Source organism: Pseudopipra pipra, chromosome 3, assembly GCF_036250125.1.
Source record: "Pseudopipra pipra isolate bDixPip1 chromosome 3, bDixPip1.hap1, whole genome shotgun sequence".
Lineage (NCBI taxonomy): Eukaryota > Metazoa > Chordata > Aves > Passeriformes > Pipridae > Pseudopipra > Pseudopipra pipra.
The window spans coordinates 58,783,042-58,805,363 of record NC_087551.1 but is presented as its reverse complement, the minus strand read 5'-3'; the positions used below and the strand labels follow the sequence as shown (position 1 = coordinate 58,805,363).

Genomic DNA, 22,322 nt, shown 5'->3' with positions numbered 1-22,322 from the left:
AAGTCTCAGTACCAGAACTAGGTTAATGTGACTAAATTGCACTCCTTCAGGCCTAAAATTAGAACTCAAATTCTAACCCAAAAATAACAGCAATATTTTTTTAAAGGGACAGATAGAGGGACATTCAGAGTTTTGGCTTCTAGCAGAAGGCAAAATATTTATATTTAGCCCCATAGTTTTTGATTCCTCTAACAAAGAATCAGAAAATATTTATAGGCATCAGTAAGAATGAAATGTACAGTTTTCTTTAATGTTAACAGAAAAAGATCTGGGACCCTAACTAGACACAGCAAAAACGGCCCATACTTTTTATTTGCAAGCTATTTCCAGTGTATTTATACAGGCAGATTTCAAAAAGACTGATGTGTGTTAAAATAGTGAATGGTTATTTTTTAACTCAAGAGAGGTGGGAAAAAAATTCTAAATAGAGTAATTTTTACTCCTAATAAACTGAACAGGACCATGGCAAGTTTTCCTCACATCTTACTGAAGCACTGCCTCTTTTTTAGAGGAAAAAATTCACTTTTCAGACTAGAGAGTGTAAAACAGATCTTAACCATAATATTGTTCCTTTGCAGTATAGAAAGTCTCTTAGAAAAACGCCAAACCTCTGTAACAACTCCTGCAGCAATAGTGGAACCACTGTAGCGTAACATAAACCTCCCCAGCTCTTTGAAATCTTTGTACAACTCTAGAGCAACAGGTCTTTGAGTCTGTAGTTCTATTAGAGCATTCTGTCCTTTAGTCAAGAACCTGCAGGTAAATAAGGAGAAAATTCTATTAGTAATATATATCCACAAATAAATGAAGAAAAGAACACTAAATGGGAAAAAAAATCAAGTTAAAAGGCCAAAGGTGTAAGTATCAAGCTTGATTTCAAGTATAATCCAAGCCATGAGACTGAACACTCATTTGCCTAAAGTGTATATACAAGGCATCTGAGTTTTCTTCAAAAACTTCTAGAGAAGGGCACTCACCACAACATTTAGCAAATTGTTTTGAAGCTAACTATCTCATTAACACCTGTTTTTTCATGCCAAGTAGAAATCAAGTCTTGTTTCAAATGCCACAACTAAAGAGCCAATTCATTGCTCTGTAGAAGTCTGCAACGGTTTCAGACATGCAATTTCTGGAAAAGGATTATTTTGATAACATTGTACATATCAAATAGCATTTCTAGCCAAATACAGCTTTAAATAACTAGAGGGATGTTACTGTAGTTGTATGGGAAGACTCTCTAAATTTTTTTTACATTGACCCACTGCCTAGTCAAGTGTATTTTAGAACAGTAAACCAGCTCCCTGAGATCCCATGCTCTAACAGGAAAAGAAGAAATACTATAACCAAAAAAAAAAGGAAAAAAATCCAAAAATCCTTTAATTGCAGGGCTGTTGATCTAGGATTCACTCCCAATTCTGCAATCGACCTTAAGGAAGTCATTTGACTTCTCAGGTGCTCTGCATTTATCAAGTGGGCAGGAGGTTTTTTACTTTGTAAAACACACTGAAATCCAAACATGAAACCAACTAAAACAACAAAAGAATATTCTTATAAACATATTATCAATTCATGGTAGAAACTGCTTGATATTAAAAGTCAACCCATTTCTTGAGTAATCATTAACTGTTCAAACCACTTACTTAGGTTTTTTCTTTGTCACTTCACCAGTGCTTTTGTGCAGGACACTCAAGAGTCTTGTAATAGTAGCAGGTTCGCTTACTGTTTGATAGTGTAAAAGCACCTAGAAATATTTTTTTCAGTTATTAAACGTTCTACAGTAATTAGCAATCCTAGGTGTTAATACTTGAAAACACCAGCTTAAGACTTTTTTTTTTTTTTTAATGCTTATAAAACTTCTCTCACAGGAGTGTCTGCCTCACATTCAGTTAACTGTTTCTAGCTCCGAAACTTTGTGATCTCTACAGATATGACATAAAGGCCATGTTTTATGTCATCATAAATACATTTTTCATTCTTAAGTGTTTTGCTTTTGCCACCTCAATGCAGCATGAACCGATATTTAATTTACTGTAAAAGGGATCTTACAACAAAGTGCATCATTATACTTCTACAGGGTGTGAGCCTCTAAAGGACAGCCTAGCTGTGGCAAAACTCATGTTCTCTGAAATGGCCAGTAACAATATGCATAAGCAGACACAGTAGCCCCTTACATCTGCTTCAAATTACAGAAGAATCTGTTTCCTCTAGAGAGACAGAACCCCTTCTGGATTTTAAATGTATCTTGTATTCAGGGGATCAAACATGGAGAGGAAAAGCCCTGAGCAACCTGTAATGAACACAGGAGCTTTCACAGAGACTTACAGGAAATCCTTTAGTGATTGGAATCTCAATATTGAAGATGAGAACCCGAGCTCTGAATCGAGTGCAAACTTTAATGGGTTCCTTGGGATCACAAAATACACAGCCCACACTACAAGAGAGAAAAAAACCTCCATATATATGTCTTGACATACAAATGTTAATCACTGCACTGGAAAAAGGTAATTATTTAAAACAAGCAAAGGAAAGACAACGCCACTTTAATATAATCAGGGCAATGGGGGGGGGGGTTGCATGGATATATCCAGGAACACTGTATTAAAGCCTGTAACAAAATTATTTCCTAGAGAATGTCTACCTTATTTTGTGTGTATGCATGAAGAGGTCTGTCTAGTTCAGTGAACAATTACATCCATTTCTAATCAGTTTCTAAAAATGTCACTGTTTCCTGTGCGTAGGTACTTTTAAGAATCAGACTTTCATTCAGAGATTCAGTGTTTCAGATCAATAGCACAAAATAGTGTAGGGTGCCCAAAATTTCAGTGCTGCTGCTTGTAACTCAAATGTTTTCTGGATAAAGTAACATCGTGATCAGGACTCAAAACTTGAGCTTTCAGCAGCATTCATTTCCAAAAAATTATGCAGAGTCACAAGAAAGCTGCTGCTCACTGCAAGTTGACAAGTAGACTAGACACAGCTTTTTCAGAGGGGCTAGTTTTAGCCATCTAAAATGAAAATAAAATTAATCCCACACAGGAAAACATGACTGAAGAGAACAAACATCATGACTAAACATAGATGTCATTAAATTTTATCAATGTCAAGAGGACTTAAAAATTCATAACTTTTCTTGACAAATCTAACATATCTCCAAAAGATGAATGATAGCAAGGTAGCAAATTGACTCAAGCCTTCATTCAACAAGTAGAGCAAGACTTCTTCCCCTCCCATTTACCACAAAAAATCACACTCCATTCGGAAATGGCAATACAGAAAAACCCGTACTTCTCCCTTAAAAGCAGAACATAAATTTGAAAAACTATCAATGCAAGGAAGTTTTCACAGATGAGCTTGAAAGTTTGCTGTCTGAAGTCCAACTGGAATGAAAAAAAGCTGAAGAAATTATGGGTCTGATTTTCTGGACCAAACAACGACTGACACTTACCTAAAAGCTTGAGGCTAATGCTTAACATGAGACCTATGGACTAGAATAGACACAAAGAGATTTGTTGTGTCTCACTATCAGACCACCCTCTCCAAAAGTAGGGTCAGCAAAACATTTAGGGAAACAAATCTTACAAGCAGCTAACTGTGTTGAATAAAGAGTTTCCATCAATTCCATTTGTCCAGATTTACTTATTGGTACAAAATGGGAGTTGTTTGGATGTGTTTTGTTAGAAAGATTTATTATTTGTTAAGTTCTTCAAAAATCTTTTGTTCTATTTAGCAACAAGGGTTTACTTAATTTAGCAATTAAAATGTCCAAGGACTAGTCTAAAGGAAAAAGGCTCTGAGGGTTCTCAGTGTCAGCACTAGGCAAAGTATGAAAACTAACAGTATTCTTCTGAGGTTGCCGTTGCACATGCAGCAGATGTTTCCAACGTTTGTGCATGCAAGCCAGGTGATATGCATCATTTTGGTTTTAAATATCCCGGTAGCCACATCATTCTTCAAGTAAACCGCCAATAGTCAAGGGTAATAGTTATATAGCTTTTCATTAAAAACAAACCGTTACTTAGACTGAAACCCAGTTCTGCTCACTTGATTTTGATGATATCCATGCCGGTCAAAGTGAGACTAACGTGATCTCCTGCTGCAGCCCAATCAACTGGTTCATCATGCAGTGTGATTCCTGGAAATGAGTAAGAACAGAACCTCAAAGTGAAGTACCTAGGTTCTGACCTACAAACAAACAGCTCTGTTTGGGCCCTTTGTGCTTCATCAACCATTACTCATCAGTTTTCAGTATGAATGGGTTGAGAGTAAAAGCTTTTTAACTGAGAAGACTGAGGAAGCTTCTTCCCCCCCCTCGGTGAGGATTCACTATTCTCTCTCACCCCACCCTGCACCATAACACGGCCTTATTTAAGCCAGAGGAGGGGATCTGGCACTTGTTATCAGCACAGATGACGCAATCCTGAAAATGCCGTAGTACTAATATCTCCATATCTGCCCCACCTATCCTTTGAGGCACATGCACACCCTAGACCGCATCTTTCGTATACTTTAATGGTACTATGTCAACTTTCATTTACCTTACGTGGGTTTGCTGACTCTTTCATAAAAAAGCATAACTGAAGCCTTTCATTCACGACACCATGTCTATTAGAAAGCATCTTTAAAAGTAATTTTTATTCTGATTTTGGTGTATTTTAATTTCTTTAAAAGACAACCTGGCTGGTAGATGAGACTAATTCGCTCTGATTTAACATTCCGAGGTTTCTCGTAGACACCAAGAGAGAAAGGAAAAAACTGTTTTTTAGAAATACTGCATATATTTATAGGACCTAGTTCTATTTTGCTACAGATTGTATCCATTGATTTGCAAATCTGTTCCCAAAACCACTTGCCAAAAATATGCCAGAAAGCATCATTCAACTATAAGCATGTTAAGTACCATTTTTTAGGCACTGTTGATAATTATTTCACATATATGTCATTCTCACAGAATAAGTGAAATTCAGCGTCTTGAAATTAAAAACTTCATTCCTAATGTGCACACTACCTTTAGTAAACACTGTGTGATAAATTATTTCTTCTTTACATTAAAGGTAAATAATACGTGCTTAATGAACTAATATCCCCAATCTTCACTTGCATTTCAGTGATATGAGAGGTAGTACAAAAAAACCCCCATAATTGTACCACTAGTGATACTCAGACAAAATACACCTTTTTCCATGCTACTTCCTCCACTCACAAAACAGAGGAGTGACTACAGTGGTGTGATACCCATATTCACCCATATTACTGTAACATTCCTGTGCATGTGAACAATATGCATAGAACAGTATAAGCTGGCACACTGAAAAGCTTCCCAAACTAGCATTGAACAAGGTGGTTTGGGAAGAGAATGGGACAGTCAAACCAGCACATTGCTGAATTCAGGCTAAATACTTAGATACAGAAACCTTTTCATTCAGATTGAGGACTCAATCTTTTATTCATTGGTTAATGTAGGAAAATCATAATTTTATCTTTCTGTTTGCATATGAAACAAACAACTCTGCAGAACAAAGACAGCAAGCTTCATCAGGAAATAGATAAGCATTTAATGCCTAGATACTCCTCTTTTCAGAAATTAAATGCATTGAAATTTAAATCCAATTTTCTTCTCTCTTCTAGTTGCTCAGGGCAATTATATCCTGAAAGTTTGATATTATGAAAGGATCAGTGACAAATCCTAGGAACACCAAACAGGAGAGACTACTTAATTCTCCAGCTTTTTCATACCCACTTCATAAGATTAATTTCTAAAGGTTGTTCAACATCTTCACACTTCCTAACAGCAGTAACACTTCACAGTAAAGCTGAATACTAATGATTCCTGTACTGCATATTTTTATAGACATTGCTGGAACTCAGATATTTTTACAGAGTCTTCATAAAGCAATGTCAAAAGTTACAAGGTTATTGCATTTGGATTATCTGGTATGGTAAAAAAAAGCATGCAAGATTTCACATACTCTTCATAGACATATTTATACAGACACAGTCACATCTAAAGAAATTCGTTTTATGCTTTCACAATTTATGTTTGACAGTTAGTATCAGTTTGACAGTCTGTTACCATTTCAGTAACTGCTTCTAGCCCAGCATCGACCTGAAAGTAAACATGCTTCTGAAGACTGTACCTTTTGCAGTGCAAGTTTCATTGGGAGGCATTGCCAGAAGTCGTTCTCCAACTTGAATATAGCCTGCTTCTATTTTACCAGTCACACAAAATCCTGACCCTTGGTCTGTAATAAGCACAGCAACAATTTCAAAAAACTTCATAATTTGGTCAATTTCCCATCACAAGTTAGTCTTTCAGCATTGCAATGAAGATTTTTTTCCCCTCCCAGTAGAGTGTTCAGTACTTGCAAGTCAGCCAGCTGAGCATCATAATGAAAATTAAACATTAAATTCAAAGCCTCTAGATCTTATATTTTTCAGAACTAAGGAAGAAATATCCTTCTTTAAACAAATGTAGATACATGAAGAAATATTTTTTAGTTTTTTTCAGTATTAGATTAAGCCCTTTAATTTCTAGCAATATTATTTAATTCAGCACTTTCTCACTATAATTAGATAAAAAGCATACAACAGACCTCTCATAATTCTCATGCACACGAGTGCAAATTCCTACGCCATTTACTTTTTAATTGAGTCAGAATCCTACATGCTCTGTCTGCATATTACTTTTACTCCTGGAAAAGTCAAAGATTGATCCAGTCCTATTTAATATGATTCTACAATGACATTTTCAGTATCCATACAAACATCAAATACATCTTTTGCTGAAAATCACAATTCAGTGATAAGCATGCATCTTAGTATTTTGTGTCTCACAAAGCTGGATTTGAAGTTGAATTCAAAAGAGCAAGTTGACCTCAAATATTGAGGTCACTTATTACCAACTTGCTCTTTTGTGTTCATCACCAATATTGATGAATGCTTCCATCTACCTAACTAGAAAAATGTTACCAGTATGCCGGCATGCTAATTTTACTCTATTTGTTCCAGCAAATGAGATGAACACAGTAAATTAACAGATGACATCAGATTCCAAGCAAACAGAAAACTGGAGAAGCAGATACTTGCTAGAAAAGGAATACCCAAGTCATGGTACAAATACCACCTCAATATGGTACACAAAAGAACCTGAAGCTGCTTTTGCAAGCACTTGCAGGCAACGAGAAATATGAACCAGTTTCAGGCTCTCAACCACTCCCAAGCACAATCAAGAATGATTTATCTTTTGTTCCCATCATCACCAGCTCTAGCATGGCAAACCAATGTAGTCTTTGAAGCTTCACCCCCTCCCATGCTGATTGCTTCCTGCAAAGTATCAAGTTCCTTCTAATATAAAGAGAGGGGTTTTCCAAACTACCTAAAAGTACACTCAGCACTCGCACTTTTTACACACTTCTATGGACAGCTCCTCCTGAGCATGCACAGGTACTGGAATAAAGCTGAGAACAACTATTGCTTCATGTACTTGTATCTGCAGCTACTTCCTCTGGTGCCATCCAAGTTAATTAAGTTTTGAGATCATAAGGTAAGAAAAAATAGCCTTAAAACCACCTAAAATGCTGCATTTAGTAATAAACCTCGTATATGTAAATTTAGTCCCTTTCAAAGCCATTATTTTTTTGCATACTTAAGCAAGGCATATCTCGTCAATATAGCCCATTTTGTGAAACTTACGCTCAACATAAAAACTATTATTGCAACAGAAAAACTATGATAATAATTGAAAGATCTCAGTCAATAATCCTAACACGCTTTCCCATAAGTCACAAAATTAAAAAAGAAAAAATAAATACAGTGATGACACAGATGACAAAAACTAGTGGTAACACACTAGGGTAAATTCCCATGCAAGTTTTCAATATTTAACATTATGGCTTCAGTACCTTCAATCAGCTAACCAAGGGTATGTATAATACCTAGTGTTTTCGCAAAGGTACACATGAAAATTGCACAAACCTAGTATTTCCAATTACAATCAGAATTTTCATCTGATTTTTTTGTACTTCCCCTATAAACACCCTATATATAAACCAAAATTTCTTAATATATGAACTTCAGTAATGATATTTGATTACAAATATTTATAACATTTCAAATCATGCTGTCATTTAGTTTGCAACATTCCTCAAGGGACCTACAGAATGTTTTATATGGGATGTGTCTACAAATCTTACTTCTTGTAAATTACCTTTAAATGTAAATGACTAAATGAAAAAAAAAAAAAATCAAATTTACCATGAAAACCTTAAGGGCTCAAGGCAGTCTGTTTTTTACAGAATATCAAAATAAGGACTGATGATAGTTACTTGCTGTCCCTGTCTCTTAATGCTAGGGAACAGCTAACTGCCTTTCATTAAACCTTGGCTGCTTAAAACAATCTCACCACTACCGTCATTTTCTTCTACCTCACCTACCCCAATTTTTATACCAAAATTAAGGAATGTACCATTGTTCGCAGCTATGACAATGAAGATAAAAGGTACAAGACAAACTTGTTTAAAATCTAGGACTGGAAGGTAAAAGAGCCCAAAGCCACACTCATAAAAAGTTTGAGAACACTGATTTAGGTCAGCAGAATCAATTTGGGAAAAAGAAGGTCCCACATTCCATCTCACAGAACCATAAACTCATTATACAGACAATTAACTGGTCATGCAGATTATCTTCCTCAATTTCTTTTACAGTGTGTTTCACCTTCGGCAGTGCTATTTAAAATTTGATAAGGAATAGAAAGCTTACTATTCAGGTCCAATACTACTGACACACATAAAGTTCCTAGTTTAAGCCTTATTTTGACAGCATTTTGCAACACTTGTGTTAAACATTGGTGAAATTATTGTGAAAATATCATAGAAACAACCAACCTTTAAAAACATCAGCAACACATAACCTAAATGGTTTATCCACTGATCTCTGTGGTGGCCTGAAAGAATCTGCAAATAAATTGATAAGATTTTTAGAATTTCTGTATTCAACAAGTATCTCAACAACTTTTCAGTTAGAGATAAATCAACTGTGGTGCATTCCAATGGTTTTGTCCCACATTTTCCCCAAAATAAAAGCTTTGACATACACAGAATTAAGATATTTTAGTTTTTAAATGAGGAAAATTGCACTCACCAATTTGCTCTAACAAACACTTTCCTTTATACCACTGTGTGAGGTCACTTGACTGACTCCTCGTGACTAGATTTTCACCACCAAGGCCACTTGTTGGGATATAAGCCACATCTGATTCCTAATCAAGAAAACAAACCGATGTTAAGAATACATTAATAACAGCATCTTGTAGGAGAAGCAAGTGGTGCATTTTTTCAATATTACAAATCTAAACTTTAAAAGAACAGTTGCCACATCCATATTTCCCCTGGAGAAGGCAGGTTGCTCAGTGGATTTCATTTCTGTTTCCCTCGTGCCTGATCACAATGCTCCAAAGAGTTGGAGATATTTAAACATAATGATAGCAACACTAACAACTAGAAACTGAGTTCAGGTAACAAACTCCAATTTCCTATCTGACAGGCAAAACTTTGGTTTGAATTGCTGCATTCTCCATAGGTATTGCAGGAAGGCCACAGTCCACACTGACAATCGCTCTAGTATAAAACTCTCTACTGTCATTCATATAATCCTGAAAGTTAACACAGACAATTCTTGCTCTCTTCTGCTTCATAGACAACAATCCCAAGAAAATACAAATGAGGTGAGTGCCCAAAAGATTCAACAAACAAAGATGATGACACAGAGTATTAAATAACTGACTAACCTTATCCAGGGCTCAATGTACGCTCTATCAGCAAGAAAAGGAATCTGCTATACTATGTGCAGACAGTAGTAGCAGGTAAGTGACACAAAATAACCTGACTGGAGGAAAAGCTCATCTCACCCAAATGCTTGAACAAAGCAATAAAGGCCTCGCAAATTTACATTACCTTAAAGCCAGCTTGCTTAAGAAATTGGCCAAGCTTACTCGTAATCTCCTGAAATCTTTCCTGTTGCCAATTGACCTAAAATAAAGAACAGATTATGATACAATAATAAAATAGATTTTTAACCATGACTTGAACATACAGCTGCATGTCATCAATTCTGTAGTAGAAACAGGTGTGCATTTATAAATATGAGATTTCCAGGTGCATTCATACTTGAATATATAAGAGCATACACATTAACAATTACTGATAGCAAACAATGCATCACCTTAACTTTAGTTTGAACAGCAACTTTTTTTTTTTAAGTTACACAAAATTCAGATTCAGCAAGATATATTCAACACAGTAGTAACCTAAAATATAAATAGTAGTACACCTTACAGGTTTAAGTAAAACTATTGGGGTCTTGACCTGAATAACCACCAACATGCTCTCGCAGATACCACTGGGTTAACTGCTTACTTGAGATTTCCACAAGTGCAAAAGAACCCCTGCTCATTTTAGCACCAAAACTATCATTCTGTGTTGGGTGTATTTTGAAAATACACCCATAAATAAAAAGAATAGTACTGTGAGGTCTAAACACGAGACAGAGCTGGAAAGCAAAGAAACAATACTTTAGTATTAGTTTCACAATATTGATCCTTAAACTTAGTATCCACAAATCTAGACAGAAGGTCTTCACTTAGATGAGGAAATTAAGCATGTACCTGGTCCATTTTATTGACTGCAACAGCTAGCTGTGTCACTCCAAGAGAGCGCACTAATAATCCATGTTCTCGAGTTTGTCCACCTGTCTCAAACCCTGCTTCAAACTCTCCTCTGCTAGCATCCACAACCAAAATTGCCACATCAGCCTAGATTAAAAGGAAAAAAACCAAAAACCAATCAAAAGTAGTTAAGAGGTGGAAATAATCTGGGTGAATACATACATATATCAGCAACATTTCAGGCAAAATATATTTTACAGAGGAGGTATCCTGACATGTTTCAAATGTAATTGAAACTGCTCAGTCCTACTTGTATCACGTCCACTTTGATGAGATACTATGGCATTACGTCATCTCATGTCATAAACCAGCACCTCCTGGTTAAACACAAGCCAACTCTTGGTTTTGGGAACCTGTCCCTTTCAATCCACCAACCACGGATGTGCTGCACAGATCTCAACTAAACAAAAGCAGCCTATGCTCAGAAGCTTTAGCAAGGGTATAAGCACAATACTCTGTTCGCCCTGCCTCAGTCTGGACACCTTTTCAGTGAGAAACTGCAAAAATTACAGATAAATCACCTCACTATATAACTGGGACAACCAGTTATATAGTTATAGACTGTATGCTGGATGTGAATGCTTCACAGTACACTCAACACACTGGAGCATGCCAAAAACACAAGGTGGAAAAGACAAAGTAGTCTATCTTATCACCTAGACAAACTCTCTGCCACAGCATTAAAAGCAAATAGTCTATAGCACTGCACAAAAGTCAGCATGTAAACTCTGGGAAAAAAACACAGATCTTGCTGTTAGCCTTAAATGCTGTTAATATTTCTTCTACTTTTTCTGCTTTGGTAAGTAACTGTCTGTTAGACCATCATCATGTACCAAATGATGGCAACAAACACGAATAATAAAGGTACTGCTGTCAAGAGGCAGGTATAAAACAATTCCACAGGACTGAAGAGATGGACATAACGGAAAGAGAGAAGAAAAAGTGGTACTTTCTCCCTTTCCTTACATGTTTATGCTTCAGGATGCCAGGAAAAGGAACAGAGCCCTGACTCCGAACTCCCCTCGCCTTGTCCTAGGCATGTAATCCCACAGCTCGTTCAGAGACCGCACAAGTATGAGAATGGGAAAAGGATGACTGATGAATTTCCCTACAGCTTTCAGCCTCAGAAGTGCATTGTAGTGAACTTCACCCTCAAAAAAAAAAGACATCCTGCATTTTCTAAATTATAAATAATAAAAAAGGTACCTCAGGATTTACATAAATGTGTATCAAAGGCCAGATCCTGGCCCTGATAAGGCTGATTTGAATTCTGCATAACAGCAGCTGGGGATTCACCTTCTAACAGCATTCTCCACAATAAAAAGGCATTAAAGCCATTTCCAGCCATTGCTTCAGCACTGAGCCTACTCTAACAGGCAACGGAAAGTTGCAAAGTTTCAGTAATTCCTTAATAGGCTTCAGAATAGACCAGCCCCTCCCCATCCTGATAGCTGAGGGAACAGAGAGACAGAAGCTTTATTTGGTCAGATCCATCTTCTGCTGAACTGATACAATTGCTGGTAGATCTGCAAGTCTTCTCTTAATACTTCTGCCTGTATTACTTTTACCCAAAAAGACAAACCAGTTTAAATTACAATTGTAAAGAAATTAGCATGTCTCAGTTGACATTTTCCACTGCTCTGAAACTAAAGATCCACTTTAATTTTAAAACTCATAAAATTGCTACAACATATAGATGACTGTTTAACAACTACACCATAATTTGCAAACTTCTGACTATTCTGCAGCCTAACCACTGGGTCATAAGGTATGAATTCTTACCCAGGCTCTGCTTAAAGCAGAACTTGGGGCACACCAGGCTCCCTACACTGTAGTTCTTTATCTGTAAAATCATACTAACAGTACTCATCCAAGTATTCAAACAAGATCTTATGATAAAACTCATATTTCAGACTGTTATGACACATGCAGAGCAAAAATCTATACACAGTAGTTTAGTTTTGGAAAAAAAAGAATATTTGATTAAGGCTCTACTTTGGAGAATCAATTTTACTATTTAAAAAGGGTGCCTTTAAGTGGAAAAAAGTCTCATACATTTTATGTCATGTAACCATGTTATTTTTCCCCCACCTCTGATTTATTATTTCCACAAATTAAATAACTAACCTATATGAGAAGGGTAAGTGCCATATCGAATGCAATGGGTAGTGGCCAATACTTTTGACTTCACCTACTGTTCCTAAAGCAAGTGGCATGTAGTCTCTGCAAATGTCCTCCTGACAAGACAGACGCATCCTGTATAAACTTGTTTTCTCATCCCATATAGAACACGCTATTAAACAGAAGAATGTGTTCTGTTTGGTCTCTCCAAATCTTTTTTCTTTAAGCTCAAAATTACTTGAAATCTTTACCTACAAGACCCCTTTCACAGAACTTCGTTGAGTAGACATATACCACATGTAAATAGCTTTCAAAGCTCAACTGTGATTTTATCAAACTGCAACTTAGTATTCAAATTACCCCCAAATGTTAACATACAAAAAAAAGGAACTACCTTTAGTGTTTAAAAAAGACATTCTTTTTTAAGTTTAGAAAACTCATTAAAACCTCAAAGACATGTTAGCATCATCAATTATTCTATTTCATCTTAGATTTTAAAAGAAGAAAACCAATTTAAGAAAAAGTCACAAATAATACTGATATTGGAAAAAGCATTTTAGACCATTTCTACCTGCGCAGCTCCTGTGATCATATTTGGAATGAAGTCTTTGTGGCCTGGAGCATCCATCAGTGTAATTACTTTAGTCTTTGTCTCGAATTTGGTCATACCCACATCCATTGTAACTCCCCTTAAACAAAGCATACATGCAACGCACCATTAAAACTGCTTTGAAAGCTTCACAGAGATATAAACCAAGCTATTAAAACACATGAAATTATACACTTCATAGCTTTCATGGATTTAGCCTGCACGCAAAAACCTGCTTCTTGGAAGAGCAGACTTCTAGATCTGCCTTTCAGTAACTCCAGTCATGAGGAAAAGCATCCAGAATTCACAGTACTAACCCCATGCGCCCATAGACAGTGTACCAACAAGCACAGCAAGAACATGAAAATTGTACTGCATATTTAAATCATTACTAATTCTACTTTTAAAACTTGGCTCTTCAGAAAAAGGTATCAGAGTAAGAGAAACACAGCCAAGTTTAAAAAAAAATAGGTGGTATGGAACTATAGGAATACAGTCATACGTTTGCAGAGATCCACATGCAGAACTATTAATTACCGAGAAGGGATCACAACACACTTTGACTCAGCTCCACATCTCACTAACCACGATATGTTCTGCGTGGCACATAGGACAGGATTCATCTGATCAAATGCAACCACCTATCATACACATCTGTATCTGGGTTAGTCACCTGCATCTCCCTTTAAAGATGATCAAGACAGATAGGCACTTTCAAGGGACAAAAAATCTTACAATAGCAGACACTTTTAGTATGCTACTTCAAATGACCAAAACACTCCAACAACAAAATAAGCCCTCCAAAACCCCAACATTTACACATGACTCCAGAAAGCTTCTCTTTAAAAATACAAAACTTCAAGTAGAGAAAACAGAATCAAAAATACCAATTCAGAAAACTTTTCCCTTAATAACTACAATTTTTCTTCTGAAGAGAAATCTGGTACCTAAATGCACAACTGTTAATATATTAAATAAAAAAATCACAGACCAAGAGATATCACTTCTGAGGCTCATGACAATTATTCTCCCAACTTTACTTTGTATTAACGTTTTATTCTTTGTAGGCAAAAAACACTTGCCTCTATTTCTGGTTTCTCATATTAATTACATCCTATCAAAGGTAGCTTGTATTAATAAAATAACAGACTTAATATAGTGTTTAATTATTCTATTACAGTTCTGTGAAAGGACTTGATCTTCAAAGTTTGTTTGGCTTACAGCCATATACATCTACAGGGATTAAGACGACTTTTCCCCTATTAGCTTTTCCTCTATTACAACTTTAGACTTTAATGTCATGACAACACTACCACTATAATATCATCAGGCTTTACTGACAGAAAACTACTTCTAAAATTTGTGTTTGGTCACTTTGGGATTGCCCCCCCTCCCTCATATCTGCACCCACACCAACACGCACACACCCCCCTCAGGTCTGTATGTGTGCTTTGCAAGTGAAAGGACTCTCATAGGCAAGTTTAACTGTATACAGGGACACTGCAAAAGTGTATATGCCTTTGAAAACAACAGCTACACACTTGATAGGGACTGCCTTATTCCATGTTCTTCAGCATCAGTTTACATTGTGAAGGTTATCTTTCCAACCAGAAGAGCTTATATGCTATTAAACCATGGGTGACAAGTGATTGCGAAAACATAAACACATACGAAAATGCCTTTTCTTATTACTTTGTGAATGCAGAATATCATATCTAGCTTGCCATATAGTGTCCTTAAAAGAACTTACACATAGATTTTTTTTTTAAATTGCTTCACTGCTTCCCCATTACACACTTCTTCGATATGAAAAAATGTAATCTAAAATTTCTTATTTCAGATTAATACAGGCAGTTTATAAAAAATGTAAATAAAATTGTTAATTTAATTTGTAGATTTTATTTTCAAAGTAATGTAAGTCACATGTCACGAACTGACATTTCAATGCTCAGTTTATTAGATTAATATTTTCTAACAAATGCTGTTCTTTCAGGGAAAAAAGGTTTTATATTTTAATTTCCATTAAAATATATTTCTACCTTTCTCTCTCTTCACCCGTTTCATCCAAGACCCACGCATAGGCAAACGAAGCTTTACCAGCCTTCTTAGATTCCTGTTCGTATTTGTGCATAGTTCTTTTGTTCACATTTCCCAAAAGGTACAGCAAATGACCCATTAAAGTACTTTTACCTGCATCAACATGTCCTACGGAGGGAAATAAATATTATATCAATTTTATTTATTTATGCAATTTAGGTATAGCACAAGAAGAAATATATGAACAACACATGCACTAATAATGCTTGTGCAACCCATAGAACTTTATAATTCTGTAAGACAGAGACACAGAGAGACAGTTTATTACTAGTCAGCTAGCATGGCAGCCATAGAGCATCTCCAAATTCCTACTAAAAGGAACACGATGCAACAATGAAACCAAACCAAATCACGTTCTGTATGGTCAAAAGGAACCTAAGTCAACCTCACTGACCTAGTCAAAGACATCTGAATGTACTCCCTCCAAAGACTAACCCCCAAGATGTAACTGAAAACAGCATGAGATTTCCCTTCCCTAGAGAGAGAAGAGTTTTGCTTCTGTATCACATCCAGATTCAACCAACACATTTTTTTAAACTTTATGTTTGCCAAAAATATAATTTAACAGATTTACCTATTACCACCAAATTAAGCAGTTGCTTTCCTCCTTGTCTTTTCTCCAACTCTGCCTTCACATCTATTTGTGGTTTTGCCTTGCTTGACTTTTTTGCTGGAGTAGGCACCGTATTCTGCTCTTCTGAAACCTGCACTACTTGGGATGAAAGAGTAGATTTTGAGACAGCCTCAAGTACCCCAGAAGCTACATCGGCATCTTCAGGTAACAGTCCTTTCTGAGGTGTGTTAGTATGGCCGTTTTCTTCAGCAATCGCACTAGGGAAAAAAAGAAAACACAAAGAATGCAAATGATAAAGAAGACATAGAAATATAGGAGAGAAATTGAGTTTTCCCTTCACTATCGTGTAAACCCCAGACAAAGAGTATGTGATAAGCCCATTAAAGTGGAAGTGATAAGCAGCTGGATACAAACTGCACAGATACCAGCTCTGAACATCTTGTCTGAAAAGCACTGCTTACAAAAGCAAGATAAGAAGTAATCTTGACATGAAACAGATAAACAAAAGCTTCCCATAGCCTCTTCCTTTAACAGGAAGGGAAAAGACAATTGTGTAGAAGAGAGAGCTGATTGTCTCTGATCTAAGAGCCCAAGTCAAGTTTGAAGCACAGATACTAAAACAGCTTCCATGTACACGACAATTACTGCAGCTGAACATAGTGATGTTCTACTGTGAGAACAGCAATATAGCATAAAGAATTGATATTAAGCATATGTGAGCTGAAATTTAAGATGCAGTGATTATACAGAACCATAACAGGTAAGTTAAGACTTATCAATACTGAGAAAATTTGTTTTATGCATAAAGCATAAAGGGAATCCAGGACTAAGATTTGGATTTTCCAACTCCCTTTTTCTAACACCCTGTTCTCCCACAGATCCCCATACTAATCTTAACAGCAAATAATCCTAAATATATTATTTTCTTACACTCTTTTTCTCTCCATTTTGTAAATTAGCATATTTTCCTAATTTACATAAGATTTCTGAGAATATACAATATTATTCTTCACCTGTTATGGCAAAAATGACCACTAAAAACAAACACTAAGAAACATCTTCCAGAGAGTAAAAGCTTTCTTACTGCCTGACAGCTCCAGGATGAGGTATTATTGTAAGCAATATGACAGGAACAGAAGCAGTTATTACAGGTGTGCCAACATTATATCACAGCAAACTTTATTATACAAACCATTGATTATTAAAGTATAATGAAAATATCTATAAAATACTGTTTTTAAAACTTTACCCAAGGGGAAGAGGCTTCTTCCCCTGGAAAACTGGAAATCCCCTCCAGTTCAGTACCATCATGCTGCAGGCTGCTTTCTCCGAACGGGTTCATGTTCAGACTCAAGTATTTCCACATCCACAGTGAAATTTTTGCTCTCTGCTTTCTGTTTACACACCACAATTAACTTCCCAGTTTTAATCTTTTCAACCTCTGTACGCCAAATTTTGTTTGGTACTTTAGAATTCCACATTGTGACATCTCTGCTTTTATTTGACATTCTTCTCAGTTTCTGCCTGTGTAGGAGTATTTGCATTGTATTTGTCCCTTTCCATTACATTTATGTAATGGAACAATACAAACTAAGCATATTAGTCTACTGAACAAAGCCGCTCCAGAGTTTGATCTAAAAATCTAAACATTGTTAATGTTCAGATCGAATGCAAACTTGGCTTCTCACTATAGCACTAAGTAACATGGGACATTTTATGGGTCTTCCTTTTTCCCCCAGTTTCAGAACCCGCCTATGTTATCAGTACTACAGCAGACTGATTGATTTTGACACCTTTTTCATTTTTTTGGCTATAGTTCCAAAACCCAAGGTCAGGGTCTTGTCTCAAGGTTGGATACAGAGGCATGCTTCTCAAATTAGCTAAGCAAACAGCCTGGTTTGCACCAGCCATGCTGGCTGCAGGGGTACTGATGGTACCTGTGCTTCTGCATAATGGATAGACAATTCATAAGGTTTATTCAAAAGAACTTACCCTATCAAAATATTCTAAACTACTTAGAGGAGAAGGACAAGTTTATATCAAACTACTGCCTTAGGTCATACAAGCATGACATTCTAGAATTTGCACTACAAAGCTGGCTGTTCTGTATCACCAAGTATAGCTCCAGTTGGTAACACTGCATCTTGGCAAGCTGAATAACCTTCATAAAACGTTATTCTTGATTCTCTAAACCAAAAAACTAGTTGGTCATCATTGCTTTAGATGTGGCTATGAAGAAAGCTAATTATACAGGAATTATTCCACAGGAAAAAAACTCACTACAATTATTTATGCTTTCTTTTACTGGAAAATTTAAGTGCATTTCTATAAGGCTGAACAGAAGCCTCTATTTTTTAAAGAGTCCTTATATAGTAGATTAAGTGTTCTAGCTGAAAATCTACTTTGGAATGGAAAAACAATTATTTTCTCCAATGACTCTTCATGGAAATTTTACTTTATAAAAATTGACTGAAACTAATCAAGTTGATAGAGGGTAATTGTGCAGAGAATTGTGGTAACAAAGTTTTCTATATACTTTAAGAAGGTATTTAAAATCATCTGAGTGATGTAAAGTACACCAAATCATTTTTGTTTGAATCATTTAAGAGAGCCTCATATATTTACAATTCATTTGCATTAGACGAGTTTCATCAAGGTTAAGACTCTCTTCCATCTTCTTCCCTTTTTTCAGGCAAACTTCAGTCTCAGCATAACATCTAGCATGTTCACACTGAAGTACTGGGACTAGTGCCAATATGCAAAGGTCACAGTGTAATGCAAATAAAGTATTTTACATTGCTATCAAGTTTTCTTCCTTGAAAGTCCAATATTTGAAGTTCTGGAGAAAAGTATTTGCATAAGAAATCACATCAAAGCAGCCTTCACAGTTGGCAATAATTTTCTCTCCTTTTCAATGTCTGCATTTCTTCCCAAACCAAATTTTCGAAAGTGAAAAAAAATTAAAAGGCAGTTACTTAGATGAAGCTGTAAGTAATGTGACCCCAAAACATATCTCTCATGTTTTTCTATAGCTTTCCAAAATATATTCAAAGATTGTCACATCAGCCTATTAAAAGAATGTATTTTCAGACACAGGTTATTTGTAAGCTTCTAAATTTTATTTTGTTAAGCTAGGTAATGACTCTGTCTAATCCCACATGCTAAGATCATCTTGCAGGATAAAGTCTATGTCCCTAAGCATTCCCAAAAAGAGGATGGATTTTGAGTGGTAGAATTCAAACTAATTACAGCACCTGAAAAAATCATCATTATTGCCAGATACAGACAGTACTCTCTCACTTCTAAGTAGCTTTTATTGCAACTACCACTGCTGCAGGCTGCCAAATAGCTTTTATTTTGGGTGGTGCAAAGAAAAAGTGCTAGATACAAACAAAATAATGAGTGCAACGTGACTCCAGCCATCATTAGGCCCTAGCATTTTTTCAAGGGTGCAGTATTTGAAGTCAGTATACTGCTCCATTTAGTTTTACAGATTTCAGATATTTACATGTTTTGGAAACCTGCAAACAACTTTTGCCATGATAAACGAAGACTTGCCATTTCAAAGAGTAAACATCAGAATGGACAGATACTTACAGAGCACCTCTAACAAGATAATTCAGCTTTTTGATGACTGGTGTCAGGGAAAGGGAGAGCAAGTTTATTGCTAGGTAGCTAAATAGGCAGGTGGGCAGATGAAATGTACAATTCCAGTCTCATGGAAGTACATGAAGAGAAATGTAACAGTGGGACCCTGACAGCTAGTTATGCCTCATGGCAACCAGATGAGCAGTTTACTGAAAACTTGGTAACAGCTCAGAAAAATGCTAAGGAGCTTTATCTCTGACAGTAAGTGGGAAAAAAATTAATTACACTGGAAATGCTTTTCAGCAAGCCTTTTCCCCTGAGTTTTTTCAAAATTATTGAATTGAAAATTTTTGTCAGAAGACAGAACCTAGTGTGTCACTAGTACAGGCAGCTAAGGGTTAAAAACAAGTTGATTGCACTGGAAAGTTCCAGTTTGGTCTGAGACATAATGAACTACCATATCAAGAAAAATTTATACTGGAGGAAGACCACTTCCTAACCAATTGCTTGCATCTTTGTTTGAGAACTTGATGGAACTATCAAAAGCAGTCCCAGTTTGCCAACATCTGTTCCTGTCTGCCACACCACTGCTAGCTGATAATGTGGAGCCACTGATTATGCAACTCAACTTCTTTGAAAGGACAGATTATGAACCTTGTATGTGCACTAAGGTCATGTACTCAAGAAAGCTTGACCACCAGCAATTCAGGCACAAATGTCAAAAGAGATTACCACACCTCTTTTGGAAATCAGCAGACATACAAAAGCCTGGCAAAGACCAACTTTTCATCAAAATTAAAACCACCAGGCCAGAAACTTCCTATGCTGTTTTGCCAACAGGACCATAGGAGTAAACTGAGTACAATGTTATGGTTACATCACTGTTGTCTGAGGAAAATTAAATAATACAACCTATGTTATTATAAGACATGCTAGAAGACATTCACACAAATGAGAGATTCTTCAAAGAAGAACCTGAAAGCTTATTTGCTGAAGATTAACTCTTCAGAATTTTGCTTTTAAACATTATTTTCAATCTTTTAGTCTGGATGCTTGGTGATTTATTTTTACACAACCGACTCTTTCGGAGTACTTACAGTCATTACAGAAATCTCTATATTTATTTCCCCTTTCAAAATTATTAATTACAAAATATTGGTCAGGCTAGTTAAAACAGTCACCCTTTTTTGGTCACGACTTTTCCTGGCTTCCTTCATAACTTAACAAGAAGAAAAAGCCCAGTAAATAGTTTTGCTAGAGCATCAGTTTGTCAGCTAACTCCATTTTTTGTAGACGTCCTCACTAAGAATACCAAGCAACAAAGGCAATCAATGCTCAAAGAAATTCATGACTTCTAATAATCCATCAATTTAAAGTAAGATTCATTTATTATTGTAAGGTCATATATTTCATAACAAGACTGAATCGATAAATAATGGTTACTCCCTCTAATGCAAGGCCATTGGTTTTAAAAGCATGGTCCATAAAATACCTTTAGATTCCATAGAAGGTGACAAAAAAACCCTAGTTTATACATACTATACAATCACCTTCTAATGGTGTCTGCACCAGCACCATAAAAATATCTAAGATGAAAGTAGGGGGCACAGTGAGAGATGTTTTAGAATCCAAACTGCTATGAGTAATTTATACCTGTGCTTTTGGTCAGTGATATAAACCATGTACTTAAAAATCTGCATTATTTTAAACACTCTGCAGTAAATTTATCAATGAAACAGTAACATAAAAAAGGTGTGAGAGGAATCAAAACGTTCTTAGGTGTTAATAAGCAGAGATTCATTCTGTTCCCTGACAGGCTGTCCTTATGCTGCCAATAATCCAGAAGATAACTGCAGAAGAAAAAATCCAACTCTGAAACTCATTGAATTGAGGTGGGGGTTCATGTTTTGCTTTGTTTTTCAAGTTTAAAAACAGATGCATGCAACGTTAAGGTTCTAGTGCCTTGGCAGAGCCTCCACAGTGGCCTGTAGGACAAAGAAAAAAGGAGGCCATCACAGGCTCCTTGAAGAAGGGGTCTTTAGACATGCAGGTAACTTTACTATTTAAAATGTGCCTTCTTCCACATTCATTTATTGGCCATGCTCCAAATCTCATGCTCTTTTACAAATCATTTCACTTCTTACCTATTCCTCCCACTTAAGGCTAAATGGCTAATGTATATCCCGTTCCTACAGCAAAAAGGTTTGGGTTTGATTAGTATTTCAGCAGTACCACTGAATAAGTGAGGTGAATTAAAAAACATCTTCACAATCATAGAATGACAAAATAGTTTGGTTTGGAAGGGGCCTTTAAAGGTCATCTAGTCCAAGCCCCCTGCAATGAACAGAGACATTTTCAACTAGATCAAGTTGCTCAGAGCCTGGTCCAGTCTGACTTTGAATGTTTCCAGGGTGAGACATCCACCACCTCTTTGGGCAACCTGTTCCAGCACTTTAACACCTTCATTGTAAAAAACTTCCTTATATCTAATCTAAACCGATCCTCCTTTAGTTTAAAAACATTCCCCCTTGTCCTATCACAACAGGCCCTCCTGAAGTCTGTCCCCATCGTTTAGACCTCCTTTAGATACTGGAAGGCTGCAGTGTCACCCCGAAACCTTCTCTTCTACAGGCTGA

The 22,322-nt window shown here is 36.3% G+C and overlaps 1 protein-coding gene across 2 annotated transcripts in view; it reads right to left on the bottom strand.

The window, feature by feature from the left end:
- The window catches only part of HBS1L (HBS1 like translational GTPase), a 59,793-nt gene that overhangs the window by 1,127 nt on the left and 36,344 nt on the right, over nucleotides 1-22,322 (bottom strand). For both annotated transcript variants that reach the window (XM_064649436.1, XM_064649437.1), the window contains 12 exons: nucleotides 16,099-16,355; nucleotides 15,467-15,632; nucleotides 13,410-13,527; nucleotides 10,658-10,804; nucleotides 9,948-10,022; nucleotides 9,136-9,253; nucleotides 8,880-8,948; nucleotides 6,135-6,239; nucleotides 4,042-4,132; nucleotides 2,323-2,431; nucleotides 1,641-1,741; nucleotides 609-753 (listed from right to left, as the gene is read on the bottom strand). In XM_064649436.1, coding sequence (XP_064505506.1) covers nucleotides 609-753; nucleotides 1,641-1,741; nucleotides 2,323-2,431; nucleotides 4,042-4,132; nucleotides 6,135-6,239; nucleotides 8,880-8,948; nucleotides 9,136-9,253; nucleotides 9,948-10,022; nucleotides 10,658-10,804; nucleotides 13,410-13,527; nucleotides 15,467-15,632; nucleotides 16,099-16,355 — 1,501 coding nt within the window. The remainder of the gene's footprint in view (nucleotides 1-608; nucleotides 754-1,640; nucleotides 1,742-2,322; nucleotides 2,432-4,041; nucleotides 4,133-6,134; nucleotides 6,240-8,879; nucleotides 8,949-9,135; nucleotides 9,254-9,947; nucleotides 10,023-10,657; nucleotides 10,805-13,409; nucleotides 13,528-15,466; nucleotides 15,633-16,098; nucleotides 16,356-22,322) is intronic.